The 16,947-nt window shown below is 20.9% G+C and overlaps 1 protein-coding gene across 1 annotated transcript; it reads right to left on the bottom strand.

Annotated features, from left to right (window-relative positions):
• Positions 1-540: 540 nt before the first annotated feature.
• Positions 541-13,551, bottom strand: Bm10200 (PAN domain containing protein; the record flags this gene model as incomplete). Its single annotated transcript, XM_043079621.1, has 20 exons — positions 541-627; positions 984-1,109; positions 1,242-1,420; positions 1,546-1,693; positions 1,947-2,074; positions 2,198-2,292; positions 2,422-2,497; positions 2,683-2,840; positions 3,389-3,516; positions 3,729-3,814; positions 4,048-4,323; positions 6,308-6,437; positions 6,717-6,892; positions 7,433-8,232; positions 8,385-8,676; positions 9,684-9,819; positions 11,300-11,434; positions 11,697-11,811; positions 12,943-13,114; positions 13,446-13,551. 20 exons carry the CDS (start codon positions 13,549-13,551, stop codon positions 541-543), a joined length of 3,549 nt encoding a protein of 1,182 aa, XP_042935555.1.
• Between the last annotated feature and the right edge of the window lie 3,396 nt (positions 13,552-16,947).

Here is a 16,947-nt window from a genome sequence, read left to right as displayed (position 1 = left end):
GTGAATTTATTTGAAAATGTAATACGTCATAGAAATGCGCTACAATTTGATTAATGTTTGAAAGAATTTACAAATGTAAGAACTAACAAGAGCAAATTATGACTTATGAGTGATAATCATCTTCCCTGAATTAAAATTTTCTCATAATTTATAGATTAATTGTGATGTCGAAGTATGGCAAAAGGATGCGATCAAAGATTGTAGTGTAGCTGGATGATTATAATAATATGGGAAAAAAATTTTTAAATTATTTTTTAGGTTACTTTTTCTTTCAATTAATCTTCATTTAAACTTAAATGTGAAGATAAGATTGAGAAAAAGATAAGGGGATGGAAGATGAATGGTAAATTTTTAGATATTTATTTTATTTAATTTCCTACATTATTTATGTGGAATCACAACTTCAGATATATGATGCTTATTACTTAGTCCAAATTCTCTAAAATAAAGATTTCAAAGTTCTTCAAAAAAAAAAAGAAAACAAAATCTTGAAACTTTAACAACTGAATTTATCATTATTTTAAAACTTAATTTGAGATATTAAATATGCATTTTTCGCGATATTAGAATATTCTGATGCTTTTTATATCCATATGTCCGAATCGGATTTGTTTTGGACACTTGATCCTGGAAATTTGTTGAAAATTAATAACTGTTTTGAAAAAGCTATTTCAAAAATCTGTATACTCAAACATTAGATGTTAATTTGCCTCAAAGTAGTAGTAATATGTTCTTTACAAAGGCTTTAAAATAATCTTCTTGATAAGATGACTCATCAGTAATGAAGTAATATTCTTAGGTGACTACTCAGCATTAATGAAATATCTAAGTGAAATAGTATTCATAGATGACTCATCACTAATTAAATAATATTTTTAGATGACCCATCAATAATGAAATAATATTTTCAGATGACTCATCACTAATGAAATAATATTTTAGATTACTCATCACTAATGAAATAATATTTTTAGATGACTCACCACTAATGAAATCTTTAAACAATCATCCAAGCCAAAATAATCAACAACTGTAAGTGTTTCTTTCCTTAAACTATTTGGTTGGTTTCGTTTTGATCGGCTATTCAATATACAATTATCTACTTTTTGCTGAAAATTTTATTTTATACTTTTTGCAGAAACATTTTAATTAATAAACTAAATGAAATTTTTATTAAATATTTCACATCAACAGAATAACCAAAAGAAAGTTGGAAAAAAAAAAAAAAGAAAAAAAAATACCTCATAAAAGTACATTAGTGAATGGCATTGAAATGTTTGACCATCTTGAAGTGACCAAAAACATTTCAATAAACATTTCACTAATGTTGACGTAGTTAAAATTGCATCAGGAAATGTGACAAGTATTTGCTGTGGTTGACGCTCAATTAACGCTCCATCACATAATTTAGCTAATTGCTCTAAAAGAAAAAAAAAAAAGTAAAACACCTCTAAAAGGTAGTTGAAAAAGATGAAAAAAGGATAAAATTTTATAGAAAAAAAATGATTTGAAATGTTTTAAATTTGAAAAGAATGATTAATTTACCTGAAAAGCAATGTTTTTCATAGTAAATAGTGGAAGTGTCACGAATCAAAGTATTATTTGTGGGTTGAATTGTTGAATATAAACTACATCGACTTGAATCTTCGTCAAATACTGCCGAAGAACAATGATAAGCTATATTCTTTTTATACTAAAAGTTTGAATTATAATTTAAAAAAAAAAAAAATTTTTTTTAAATTTAATTTTATAGTATGATTGGAAAAAATAAATTGAAATAATTTCATACTATTAATTTGGTAATATATTTACAATATGGGGCACTTTTTTTTTTTTTTTTTTTAAAAATAAAGTTAACTTTTTCTATAGGAATGTGATTTTATTCTTGAAATTAAATGAAATGAATAATATTTGTAAAGTAACAAGGAAAAGTTAAACAATTTTACTCGATTATTATAGCATGAGTCTAAGCAATCTGTTTCAGTAGTCAAATATTTTCGTATACGACCATTGAATTTTGCTATTCTCCATCCTGGCGCTTTTGTCACCACTACATTTTCACCATTTAAGCAATCTAAAAATTTTCAATATTTTGATTTGTCATACAAAAATCACTCAATGCATTTCTAATCTCTAATTTTATTTTTTGCATCTAATCATTAAATGATTAAATGATAAAAGAATTTAGGAAATTTACCGTATTGTTTTTTCATTTTGCTATAATTTAATAAATTATCATGACGAATGGAGGATATCTTCAAATTCATTCCATTTGCATTCATTTTTTGCTTACTGAAAAAAAACAAAAAACAAAAAAAAAAAACTTTTAAATTCATTGTCATTAAATTAAAAAATAATAAAAATGAAAGTTTAAAATAAACAAATTGAAAATAATTTATTTTTCAAATATAATTTCAATACAAAAATCTTTGCGCTGCTATTGGTTGCTTTCTCTTACGAATTGCTTTGTTCACTTTTAGTTGCTTTAATGAACTCTCTGAAAAATAGAAAATGTATATTAAACTTTAAATTAATTTTGAAAATTTCAACAATTCTAAAGCATATTATGATTGCTTATTTATTATAACATTAACATAAGAATTTTATTAAAAAAATAAAAATTAAGTTTTAATTGGACAGTATAAATATTAAATTTAAAATATAAAATAAATAATAACAAACCTATAAAACATTCAGGTGCATTATTATTTGCTTGTGGTTCCAAATAATAATTCCATGCCAGCTGCATCATTTTTTTTCCTCGTGAGCCAAATTTGAAATGAAATGTATCACAAATTGAAAAGCGTGTTGAATACGAAGCCGAAAGACAGCCAAGTAAGCTTAAAATTTGAAATTAATTTAAAATTTGAAGTAAAAAAAAAATTTTTTTTTTCAGCAATAAATAATAAAAATTTAATATTAAAATTTTTTTCAACAACAAATACTAAAAATCTAATATTAATTGCAAGAAAAAATCATCTAGTATTACAAAAAATTCCAATATTAATTGCAAAAATATTTTAAAAAAAAACGAGAAATCAAAAAGTTTTATAAAGTTTAATTTAAATTATAGAATTATTTGGGAGAAAAAAAAAGGAATAAATAATATTCAATTTTATGGGAATAAATAATATTCAATTTTATATAAAAATAATATTCAATTTTATAGGAATAAATAATATTCAATTTTTTTTTTTATAAAAAGGAATAAATATTATTCAACTTTATATTAAAAAAATGAATAAATAATATTCAATATTTGATAATATTCAATTTTATTACTGCATATTTATCGTCTCAAATAAGTTTACATTACAGTTTATCACTAAAGCATAAATTATTTGAAATATTTCATATTTTTTGAAATTTTATAAAATCTTCGTCAAACCTTGAACAGAATTGTGCGCATTCCATTAAGCTAATTCCGATCCGTCGTTCGAATGGTGCCGTTGCGGAAAGAGCGCAATTGTTCATCACATAAAAGCACTGCTGCGCATTTTGATATTTTCCTATACCCTTCAATCCATTCCTTATTTATTTCTCTTATTTACCAGGCATTTATTTCTAATAGCCAACTAATTGAATCGATTTGTAGGCAATTTGCACTGAAATTCTGTCATTTAGAAAGAAAAAACAAAAACTCAGTGAAATGCGAAATTTTCGAGAATTATCTTAAAAAAAAAAAACAAAAAGAAAAATGAAAATGAAAAAAAAAAAGTGTTTCATACTTGTAATTTATTTCTAACTGAATTATTATCCATTTCAGTATAAATTATCAAAACAGTGCTTTCCTGTTCATCACTATTATTAAAACCTGAAATTTGCTGCCTAAATTTAACTTTTGAAAAAGAAAAAAAAAAAAAAGAATTTGAAATTATTTCTTATTAATATATTGAAATAATTTGTGTGAATTTTTTATTAGTAAAGGAGAAAAAAATGTGATATTTTTGCAAATAATTATTATATTTATCAAATTTTAAAATATTTATTTTAATTTTTTTGTTTAATTATTCATTTTCACTTACCTGTTATAAAATATAAGCTAACCTTTCTCATCATTTAAACAAGCTTTAGCTAATTCTTTTTTTCGATTCGTTCGATCCATAATTAAATTTTCATTTTTTCTTTCCTTCTTTCTCTCTTTGCTCATTTCATTTAATCGTTTATCATTTGAAATTGATTTTACGTCAAATATTTGACGTTGTTGATGATAACGATTATTTCGTCCATCCATTTGCGTTCTTTCAACGTTATGTATTTGAGCTTGTAATGGCTGTAGAAAGCCATTTATTATGGCACCGGGATTTGCTAACCAGTCGTGACCTACGTGAACATTACGTATTAGTTTAATTAGTCATGAATATTACGTGTCACTTTAATCAGTTGTCAACATTACGTATTAGTTTAATCAGTCATGAATACTACGTGTTACTTTAGTCAGCCATGAATATTACGTATTACTCTAATCAGTCGTCAATATTACGTATTACTTTATTTTAATCAGTCGTGAATTACGTATTATTTTGATCAGTCATGAATATTACGTATTACTTTAGTCAACCATGAATATTACGTATTACTCTGATCAGTAGTGAATATTACTTATTACTTTAATCAGTCATGAATATTACGTATTACTTTAGTCAGCCATGAATATTACGTATTACTTTAATTTCATACAAATAGATGAACTAGGTAGAATTAAACGATATTTATCTATATTCGTTGCTAATAAAAACGTATTTTAAATTTAAATGAAAAAGTATTTCGGGATGCCTAACTGAAAAAAAAAAAACAATAGAAATATTTGAACAAATAAAATTTCAAAAAAATCAAAAAATCATAAGCTTAACTGATAAGTGATAAAAAGAAAAAAAAACAGCAAAATTTGTTTAATTTCTATTGTTTATATCAACAAAAGTTAGCATATAATATAAAATAAAAAATGGTTAAAAAAAATTGATAATTTGGATTAAATATGAAATTAAGCGAATCTTAATAATATGAAAATTTTGTTAAACTCAATCGAATTCATTTTCTATGGTTAATAATACAATCAAATGATTTGCTACAAAATCAAACTTAAAAAAAACTCATTTAGAATAATAAAACTTATAGAAATGTTATATCAATTAAAGTGATCAAAATATCATTATCAATTGTGATAGATCAATTTTGTGATAAGAATTTAACGATATAAACAGTGAAATCAATGTTAGGAAGAAATATTAGAAAAAAATTAATGAGCAATTATTTCTGTATTTGTGTTAAAGGATACTTAATGAAGTATTAATTAAGCTTAATGAATTGATAATTACGTAATTAATTACTTAATTGATAATTTGATAATTACGCATAATGAAATGTTAATTATATTTAATGTGATATTAATTACTTTTAATCTATCATTACACAAATTCCTTTCACATTTTCATATTTCAAAAAAAGAAATTAATTTCATTTAACATACAATCACTTTTTATCTTTTAATTAAGTACAAATTAAACGGTTTCACTTTTTTTCTAATATCATTTTATTTATTTATTTTATTTATTATAAAATTATTTATTCTTTAATAATTAATTTCCATTTCGTTCTTTTTTTTTTTCAAGATCAAAATGAAATATGAATGCACAAATTATATATGAATTACCTTTGGTCATTTGCATAAGTACAGTGAAATGATGATATTTTGAATTGTAACGAAAAAGAATTTCGATTTTATTTTATTTTATTTATTTTTTTTTTTTTGAAAACAATTTCAAATATTTAAAAGAGTAATTTCAACTTTTGTTATGAAAAATGCTACAAAATAATTTTGCAAATTGCTCAAATGCAACTTTCAAGAAAATGTTAATTAGCTTATTGAAATTGGCTAATATGCAATGATAGAAATTTGATATTGTAATTAAGATTTCATGATTAATTTATTATTCTTATCACTATATCACTATGCTTATCAGCATCATTCATCAATGTTTTTATTACTTTTGGATGAAAATTCATGATGCAATTTAGAAGACATATAAAGTTATAATAGTGATAGAAATTAATTTGAAAAATTTTTAAATTGATGCAAAAAAAAAAAAAAATAAAAAGTTTATTCAGTGAATAAAAAGAATTTCATTACATTTGACAAAAATTAATCTTTTCAAATTTATTTTTAAATGATAAAAAAAAAAAACAAACAAACAAACAAATAAATGACTAATTGATTTATATTTTTGAAATGTAATATATAAAGTAATAATACAATTTTAATAATTTTTAATCATTTTAAAATTTATATATAAAATAAATTTTTTACCGTATATTATTGGATTCCATAATTCCAAAGTGACAGGTTTACCAGCAATAAATGATTCTTGTTTTTCTAATATTTTTCCTTTTGTTATTCCACGTTTGATTGACAGGCCTGTGTTATCAGCTGCATCAATCTAAATTTTAATTTGTAATTTAATTTTTTTTTTTTAAAAAAAAAAACAAAACTTTACTCCATATATGAAAATTTTAAATGATTTCAAAGTTGAAATAAATAAATTATTAAATAGGAAAAGTTCATTTTTCCTTAAATTCAATTTATTATTACCTAGTAGCGTTTTTTTTTTTAATTTGTTTTAAAAATTCCTGAAGTATCTTTCTTTTTTTTTTCTGGAAAAAAAAAAAAAAAACGAATTTGTTAAAATTAATAAAAATATAAAAAATATTTTAAGTACCATGACAGTGTTGATACCATTTTGTTTTGGTAATTGTGCAAAGATTAGCCCTCTTATCGAATTTTCATATTTTGGTATTGATATACCCATTTGTTGCTTCTCGAGATGAATCAAATTACTGAATGCGTTATCAATTTGATTACCCAAAATGGATGATAACTCGACGGAATTTGAACCTATCATAATGATAATAATAAGAAGAAGATGAGGAAAAATGATATGATAATGATAAAAACGATATATTTGAAATAAGCTTTTCAAATTTAACTAAATGAAATTCATTAGAAAATAATTGAACTATTGAAAAAATTTCGTTTTAGAAAATAAACATTCCCACCTTAGTAAACTTTTAAGCCATCAATTTTTATCATACTTTTAAATTTCAGACACTGTCTTCCTGGTTTTTTGCAGATTGTAAATGAATAATTAATACAAATATATTAAAATAAACTGATAGCTTAAAAAAAAAAAAGAATTTAAATTGTTCAGTTCAGTTCTTAAGTAAACAAAAAAATTTTATTTTGTAACTAAATTTTATTTCAAATTAATTAAATATGAAATATAAATGTTGAATTAAATTTAAATTTCTAAATCAATATTTTAGTATTTTTTTTTTTTAATCATTCAATTAGCAAAAATTTTTTCTAATTTTATTTTCAATTCTTAACTTTTTTCGTTTTTTTTTTTTTTGATTAAATAAAAATTTGATAACTAACTTAGTTTATTGTTTGGTAAATGAGTTGTTGAAATTTTATCAATCAATATTTTCGCTTTTTTTGTTTGCCATTGTTCATTTGAATTTTGCATTAAATTAGTTTCAATTTCCTTCCTGTTTAATTTATCAAATTCAACATTTTTGGCAAATGTCGAATCTAAATTTATTTTTTTTCGATCGAAATGTTTTTCATTTGCTATTTTGTTGATTTTTTGATTGTTCTCAGAATTTAATTTAATTATCTTTTCATCATTATTTGATAGAAATTTATCAGCTGGTGAAATTTCCATTAGATTATTATCATCGATAGCTGCTATCGTTGTTGTTGTTGTTGTTGTTGTAGATGATGCTGATAATGATAGTGATGATAATGATGATAATGTTGATGATGGTATTGTTGATGTTTGTAAGTGAAATACAGAAAATGATGAAAATTCCGGAGGTTTTTGTGATTTTTCGAATAAAAAATTATCTTCCCTCATATTCAATGTCAACTCTTCAGCATCAATAATTTGATTAAATTTGGAAGAATTAATTGATGTCATTTGCATTTCGTTAGAATCAACATTACTCTCTGTCAAATTAATTTTTTCAGTGGTAAAATAAAATTTATCAGTTTGTTCTTCAATAGTTAAAGTTTTAGAAAGTAAATTTTGACTATTAGTAGAAATAGTTTTGATATTGAAAGCAGTTGTAGCAATGAATTTATCGTCTGAAATATTCAAATTATTTGTTAAAATATTATTGTTGGCAGAAATTGTTGATTGCTGATTAATTGTTTGAGGAAGTGATGAATTTTTCCTGAAATATCATCAATATAAATTATATTATATAGCATTAAAATAAACACTCAAATTAGACTGATAAATAAATTTAGGTACACTGATAAAAAATAAACTTTAAAAAACAAAAAAAAATGCTAAGTGATTAATTTTTTAATTAATTTAAATTACTTGAGCATAGTGAATTCATTTCGAATAATGTCATCAGAATTGAATTTATTGTTGTCATTGTCACCAACATTTGTTGTGCTATCATTTTTAGCAATATTTAAATGATTGAATTCATTTCTTCCAGTAGTAATTTGAAGTGCTGTAGAAGCTGTCGTAACACGGATAATTGATTGACCGGAATCGGTTCGTTGCATTTCCCAGTATTTTAGTGCAAACGGTATAGTTGAATAATTTTTTTGAAGTGTAAAATTTCTATCTGATATATTCACTTTTTCATTTGTATTATTGAAATCTAAAAAAAAAAAAAAAAAAAAAAGTGCTAATAGTAATATTAGCTAAAAAATAATAATTAAAATTGTTGCATTTCATCAAAAAAATAAAATAAAATAAAATGCTGAATGATTTGTTTAGCTTAAAATATGCAAATGAAATTTTATTTTTATTTCATTTTAATTTTTTCTTTCATTTTTTCATTCTGATATTCTCATATATATTTTTTTGCAGCTTTTTATTCTGTAAATAATTTCAAATATAAGTTAAAAAATATTTCAGTAAATAATTTTTATCATTACTGCAATAAATTTCATTCGAAATTTGTAAATATTTTTTTTTTTTTTTTATAAATATGAATAATAAATAGCTGTTTCTTATTCGTTTTTTTTTTTTTTTCATACTACCACTGATAAGTTTCTTTTTTTAGTTAAATTTAAGAGATTTTTTTTTAGTTAATTTTAGAAGATTTTTTTTTTAATAAAAATTGTGCAAAATTAATGTTTTTTTTTTTTTCATTTGATGCTTAAAACAAGATTTTAAAGTTTAATTGAATCAATTTTAAGTTTTAAATAAGAATTTTACAATTTAATATTTTACTTATTTTATGTGCTATCAAAGAAATATTAAATTCAAAGGACAATTCTCAGTAATATATTAAGCAATAAAATATTCAATTGCAAACTTTTGAATTAAATTTTTTGTTGTGAAATGATAAACAGCAAAATTGTTTCAATTATTTGCAATGATATGATAAGTTGTTAAAATGATAAGTGTTAGCTAAGCACAGAAAAGTCGACAACTTTTGAAAGCTTTTCTAATTTATTAGCACTTTTTATCATCGATAAAATGAGTTGCACATTTTTGTTTAAAGTAGAAAACATTCATCAAAAATAAATAAATAAGCAAATAAATAAATAAATAAATAACCATTAGCAGCTATTAATGATATCATTCTTTTTTCATTCTAAATTAAGTAAACAAATTTTTATTAAAATTTAAACTGAGAAAAATTGTCAAGAAACATACCATCTAAACGAATTGTCGTAGATGTTATTAATTCTAGTAGTTGTGGTGTTGTCACTGCTAAAGGTGACAGTACTGATTGCAAATGTATTTTGTTGACATCAATTATTGTAGCAGATGGTTCAGTGGTTAAATAATCCTCAAATAAATATTTTCACAAGTAAATGTATAAATTTTTGAAATGTTAAAGTAAGCATAGATTTTATTTATTTTTAATATAATTTTTTTACGAACAAATATATCTAAAAGATTTAATTTATTTATTTTTTTTTTTTTTGTGCTAAGAAACGATGCAAAAATCGGAATTTCCGGAATATCTGATTTTGATTAAAGAGGAAAAAAAAATTTTTGAAAAATGTAAAAATTGTGTCAATGACAATGATAATAACATTTGAAAATTGGAAAAGGAAATAGCTATATTCAATGATATATTATTATTATATTTTCTCATACAATGAAATGAATAATATTTTTTTGGATGATTTAATTTCAATAAATGCAATTGATTTACTTTTTAAGTGAAAAGAAGAAGAAGAAGAAAGAATAAACACAAAAGAAATCAGAAAAAAAAAAAAAGAGACACGTAAAGAAACGTAAATAATGAACGTAAACGTTTAGAAGCGTAAGTGTTGAACGTAAAAGAAAAAAGAAAAACGTAAGTGTTGAATATTAAATCTTATGATATTAGCATAAAAATTTTGAAAAACGATTTTATATGCAACAATAAATGAAAATGATAAGAGATCAACAAAGATAATAATTAATTTGCATCTAATAGTTAAATGTTAATGATAAAAATTCATTTTATCAGTAAATGCATATAACTGATAATGCTGTTAGTAATTTAGAATATAATATTTAGAATTATTTAAACTGTTAAATTTTTGATAGCATAGTAAGAAATTAAAATAATTGAAATATTAAATTCTTTTTATTAATTTCATAAATTATCTCTAATTAATTTCAATATGTTAGAAAAAAAAAATATTTCTTTAATTAAACTGAATAGTGGAAATTTCATTTTTTTTTTTGTTATCATATCACTTATTAAATTGAGAAATTTATTTACATATTATTATTACTGCAAGATTCACTAAATGATTAATTGGCTGATTGATTGATTTATTGATTGATTAATTAATTAATTGATTGAATGATTGACAGTTAATTAACTTATTGATTAACTGATTCGGTTAATTAATTAAAATGTGTAAAATTGCTCCATAAAATTGAAACTTTTTAAATGTTAAAAGTTTAAGCGAATAATATTTTTTCTTCAGAACATAGCTTAAATAATAAATTACTTTCACTGTAAATACTTGTTAAATGATAATAAAATTTGTAAATTACTTTTTAAAAATGATAAATTTATTTACATATTATTTTTTATTGCAAAATTTACTAAATAATTGATACAATCGCTGGGCGAATTAATTTTTAAAATTCAAAATTTAGGACCATTGGCACTTTATAATTTTGCTTAATTTGCATAAATTATTAAATTTATGTATGAAAGTTTTTTTTTTTTAAATTTAAATAATCGAAAATTCTAGAAATTATCTTTTTGATGAAAAATGAGAAAAGTAATAAATGCAAGCAAAGTTAATAAAATCATATACCTGAATATTTGTTATTTGAGGAATTTCTTCGTCTCTATTAATCGCTTCCGAAAAGTAAGTTTTATTAATTTGTTGATAGCTTTCATCAAAATTATCATCTTGAAATGAACGAAATATTGCCTCATTTGTTGTTATCTGAAAATATATACAACAACAAAAAAACAAACAAATAAACAAACAAAACGAGAAATGAAATAATTGTTGAAAATTTAAACATTTTAATGATTTGATGAAAAAAAAAAAAAAATAGTTTAGAATTTATAAATTATAGATAAAAAAAAAGAGAAGAAAAGAAATAAAGCAAAGAATGTACTTTTCACATATTTGACAATTTCAATTTTTAGAATTTTTTTTTTTAATAAAAATTTTTTTTTTTTTTTTACAAATGAATAAATACTTCATCCTTTACGTTGAGATTTTTTGACTTTTCGTAAAAATTATTTGCTAAATTTTCTTCTTGTCTTCTGTATTTCGATGTCAAAATTGCTGATTGTTTGTTATCATTGTAAACACTGAAATTAAATATAAATTTAAAATAATTTTAAATATAATTTGTGAAATTTCGAAAATTAATTTGAAATTAAAGGAAAGAATATTTCACTTTAAAAATCAAATAAGATAGTTTTCAAACAATATGTACTGTAGAAATGGAAATAAATGATTTAAATTTTTAAAATTCATTTCAAATTATTTCGTAATATTCAATTGAATAATTTGATAAATTATTTTTAAGTAAATTATAAAAAAAGCAACGTATTGTTATCATATGTCTTTTTTTTTTTGAACAAAACAGCATAAATTAGTTAATTAATATTTATATATTTTAATTGACAAAAAAATAAATAAATAATTTCATTTGCAATAAAATGAGTAAATAAAATATTTTCACTTATTTAAAAGCATTTTTAGCAACAGTTTAATGCATAATAAACTAATTTTTCTTTTCTCAAATTACTATTTAAAAAATGAAAAAAAAAATATGCAAAATAATTTATTTAATACACTAAAATGCTAAAAAGGCGCAAAAGTGTTTAATCAATTATTTAAAATTTATTACCCACAAAATTACTATTTCAAATTTCAATCTTTATACTAAAAAAAAAAAGTTAAATGATTCATCATTTAATGCAAAATATAATTTTTATTTTGAGAAATTTATTGGCGACATGTTGGCATATGCAATAATTGAAAAATTATCAATGCCTAAAATCGTTTTATCAGTATGTTTCAGTGAATAATTACTGATCATTTGATGATTACCTTAGAGAACGGAAAGAATTAAAGGAATTAAATTACCTAATTTAAAATTTGAATCATTAAAAGGTATGGGAGAATTGAAGAAAAAAGTGTTATAAGGAAGAAAAATTAATTCATTTTATTTTTATCTAATTGAAAAAATACAAAAAAAAAAAAAAAAAAAAAAAAATTAAATAATAATCGAATCTAATTAGCAAATAAGAATTTTTGTAATACAAAATCGAATCAATCAATAAATCAATCAATATTATATCCAAAAATCTTATTTGTTTAATTTTGTATTATATGCAGAAAAGTGTTATCAAAAAAAAAAAGAAGGAATTCGAGAATTAATTAAATTATTATTTATTACTATTGAAATTTTAAATTTTAACTGTATTACTTACCTTATTAATGGCAGTTTTTGAGGTAATGACGGAAATGTAGGATTATTTGATGTTAAATTTGATATTTGATCCAAATTGTATGCAAGAGTTGACAATTGATTTTGTTGACTTAAATTAAAATGAGAACTTCCAGAGAGTAAATAGATCGGTGCTGCTGTTGGTACATATGGTTCTATAAGTTTTCAATTATTTTTTAAGAATTATTTTAAAATTCTTAGAAAATTTTGATGATGGCTAATCTTTTTAAAAGTTTTATAACTTTTGCAAAACTTTTTTAAAATTAATAAATTTCAAAATTTTAAAATAAATCGTACAAAAGTTTACTGATTGAATGGATATGGAAAAGTTACATTTATTTTGTAATCTTTTTCGAAATAAAATAAAAATAAAAAATAAAAAACAGATGATAAGAAGATAATGAATGTGTGCGCAAATGGATGAGAAGAAGAAAATGTACAAATTGCGCTTTTACACATTTTAATAACTATTTATCAAATTTTTACCTGAATTAATAAATTGCTTAACAAATGATAACAGTAAAATCAAAAAGATAAGTGAAGGCGTTCCATTCGACATAATGACAAATGCGCTTTTCATAACATCCATCATATCAACGTTGTATTGTGATAATTTCCTTTCACTTTTTATTGATAAAGAATTTCTTATCAGAAAAAAAAAATCGCCAATTTATTCCATCAATCACTAAAAATTATCAAAATGTTTTTTTTTTTTTTTTTAAATTTTTGACAAGAAAATTTAAAATTTTATTTGTTACATTTGCATTTAATCTTTAATATATTTCATTTTTTAATTTAAATCCAAAATTAATTTTGCTAAAATGCAAATGAATTTTCATTTTTCTCATTCTAACATTTAAATTCATTTTGACTTTTTGTTAAAAAAAAATAAATAAATAAATTTTTGATTATATTATTACAATAAGAATGAATTGAATGATTAATTGCTGAACCGTAATGTATTAGAAATGATATGCATATGAGCGCTGTAGTCTATTTCGTTTTGAATTTTAAATGCGCAAATGTCATTCTCCTTATTATTATTGCAGAAAAGATAAATGCTCGGTCAAAGAGAAAAATTTGCTTTCTCAAAATGATCAATAAATGATGATTTATTTATTCATTGCTTATAATTTTGATTTCAATTATATCTTTTTAAGAAATTTCAATAAAATAAATTTATTTAAACATATTACAGTGCTTGAAAAAAAAAAGGATTCAATTTCAGGTTTTATGAAAAGTAAGTTTCAATTTCAAGATTTTATGAAAAGAAAAAAAAAGATTTCAATTTCAGGTTTTATGATAAGAAAAAAGATTTCAATTTCAGGTTTTATGAAAAGAAAAAAAAAAGATTTCAATTTCAGGTTTTATGAAAAGAAAGAAAAAGATTTCAATCTCAGGTTTTATGAAAAGAAAAAAAGATTTCAATTTCAGGATTTCATAAAGAGAAAAAAAAAGATAGTATAATCGTTCATTAATATCAAAATAATGGATCAATGATAAAAACATATCAATAATATGTGAATTTTTTTTTAAATTAACATTGTATAATAATATATAATGAATGATTAATATTATCTTCATTTGAAATTAATTATTTTATTTTTGTTATATTAAATTTTATATTTAAATATGTAAATTTCAATTCGTTGGATTATTTTGACGATTTTTGCAAAAAAATGTGCATTTATTTCTTTTACTTTGAATTTTCAACAACAAATAAGTAATTAATATTATTTCAAACTTTCAACAACGAATAAGTAATTAATATTACTTTGAACCTTCGATAATAAATAAGTAATTAATATTACTTTGAACCTCTGATAATAAATAAGTAATTAATATTACTTTGAACCTTTGATAATAAATAAGTAATTAATATTACTTTGAACCTCTGATAATAAATAAGTAATTAATAACACTTTGAACTTTTGATAACAAATAAGTAATTAATATTATTTCAAACTTTCAACAATCGAGTTTTGGTTTAGAAAATATTCAAGAAATAACAAGAAATAATAGTAAAGGTAAATTAATTGTTATTTTTCCTTCACATTTATCGTTTCATTAAATTTGCATGAAAAAACTGCATGCAATGTCCTTGCAGAAATTTATGCATGCATTTCTTCTGCATGCACTTCAATTTGAAAAACACTATGATCAATGTAGTCGCAATAAATAATTTTTTTCGAATTTATGATTTTCAACAATTTTAGACTAAATCTTAACATATTTATAACTCGACAAATTTTATATTCAATCATAGTTTGAAATTCAAAAAAAAAAAAACTCTTACAAATAGAATTTAAAAAAATAAGAAGAGAAAATTCAATTTATAATTTAAATTTAATTTATAAATTTTAATTAAAAACGGTATAATAAATTTAGTATGATGAAGTAAAATGTGAAATGAATTGAAAAAAAAAAAAAAAAAATCATAAAATTGACAGACAATTATGGGAAAAGAAGAATGGATGAACGAACATGAATATAACACAATGAATTAACTTAAATAATTGAATTAATAAAAGAAAAGTTAACGATTTTTTTTTTTTAAAAAAATGTGAGAAAAGTTTTTAAAAAAAAAAAAAAAAAAATTGAAATGTAAAGTAGCTTTAGTGAGTATTAGTGAAGAAAGATTTAAATTTTGTGTGTGATATCGTAGTATTGGTTGAAAGATGAAAAGAAATGTATTTAGGCCACATTTTATTTTGTGAAATATTCAATTGGTGTATTTAATTTTGTTGTTTGAAATTTCATCGACTGAATCAAATTGAAATTTTGTTATGGAAATGATTATCTAAATATGAGTCATCATTATATGAGTGGTGTAATGATAGTATTAAAATTAATATTACTATTATTATTATTTTTCAAAATTTTTTTTTATTTGTAAAAAAGCTATTTCATATTAATATTTAATAAATTATATCAAACAATTATTTTTGCTCATTTTTAATTCCAATTTTTTTTTTTTTTATCATCAAAAAAATAAAATTTTAAAATTGTTAAATTTTGATCAATTTGTAACATAATGTTATCATTTTATTACTATTAGTAGCAGCTAGAAGTACAAAATGCACATTTGATTAATTTTAGGTTGACAATGAATAAATAATTACATTAATTTTAGGTTGTTAATAAAAAAAATTTTTTTTTTATTTTTTTAATTTGATCATCCATTATAAATTGTTATTATAGGTGACACTCATTAATTTAATAAGTTAAAATTTTTTTTTTTTTTTGTATGAATTGATCAAATAAATCATTCCAATCGTTGAAATCGTCAAAAAAAAAAAAAAAAAATTTACTTAATAGTAAATTTTATTGTATAAGAGAAAATTAATTATAAGAAAAATTATAATTAATTCTTTTTTCAAGCATAAAATTTTAGCTGTTAAAAAAAGTTTTAATTATTTGAAATAAATCTGAAATAAAAGATTATAAATGCAAAAAAGAGAAAATACTGATTAATTGCAAATTATAAATACTTGAAAATAATTTTCAAATATAATAGAAAATTAATAAGATGAATAGAAAAGTAGAAAAAAATTAAAATGAAAGATCTTTTCTTAAAAAAATTCATTCATAGATATAATCACTTTCATTTTTATAATTTATCAAAATGTGACAGAATAGTTGCAATGTGACAATTTGATGTGATAGTTGTAATAATGCAAAAAGAAAAAAAAAAAAATTGGATAATAGTATACGTCAATTGCTGGTAGGCAACTATAATAATAATAATTATAATTATTATTATTACCTTTTTTTTTTTTTGAATAATTTGAAATTATTTAAATTTTTTTCTCTACTTAATGTGATGATTAAAACTACTTATTTACTACTTCGGAAAAAAAAAAAAAGAAATTAATATTTTAAGGGAATATCTCAAATTTATTTTGTATAAGAAAATAAAAAATAAAATTTGAATCTCAAATTTATTTTGTAAAAGAAAATAAAAAATAAAATTTGAATTGATAACAAA

This window comes from Brugia malayi (genome assembly GCF_000002995.4).
Source record: "Brugia malayi strain FR3 genome assembly, contig: Bm_v4_Chr3_scaffold_001, whole genome shotgun sequence".
NCBI lineage: Eukaryota > Metazoa > Nematoda > Chromadorea > Rhabditida > Onchocercidae > Brugia > Brugia malayi.
Note: the sequence above shows the minus strand (reverse complement) of the source record. Positions and strands in the feature narration are given on the sequence as shown.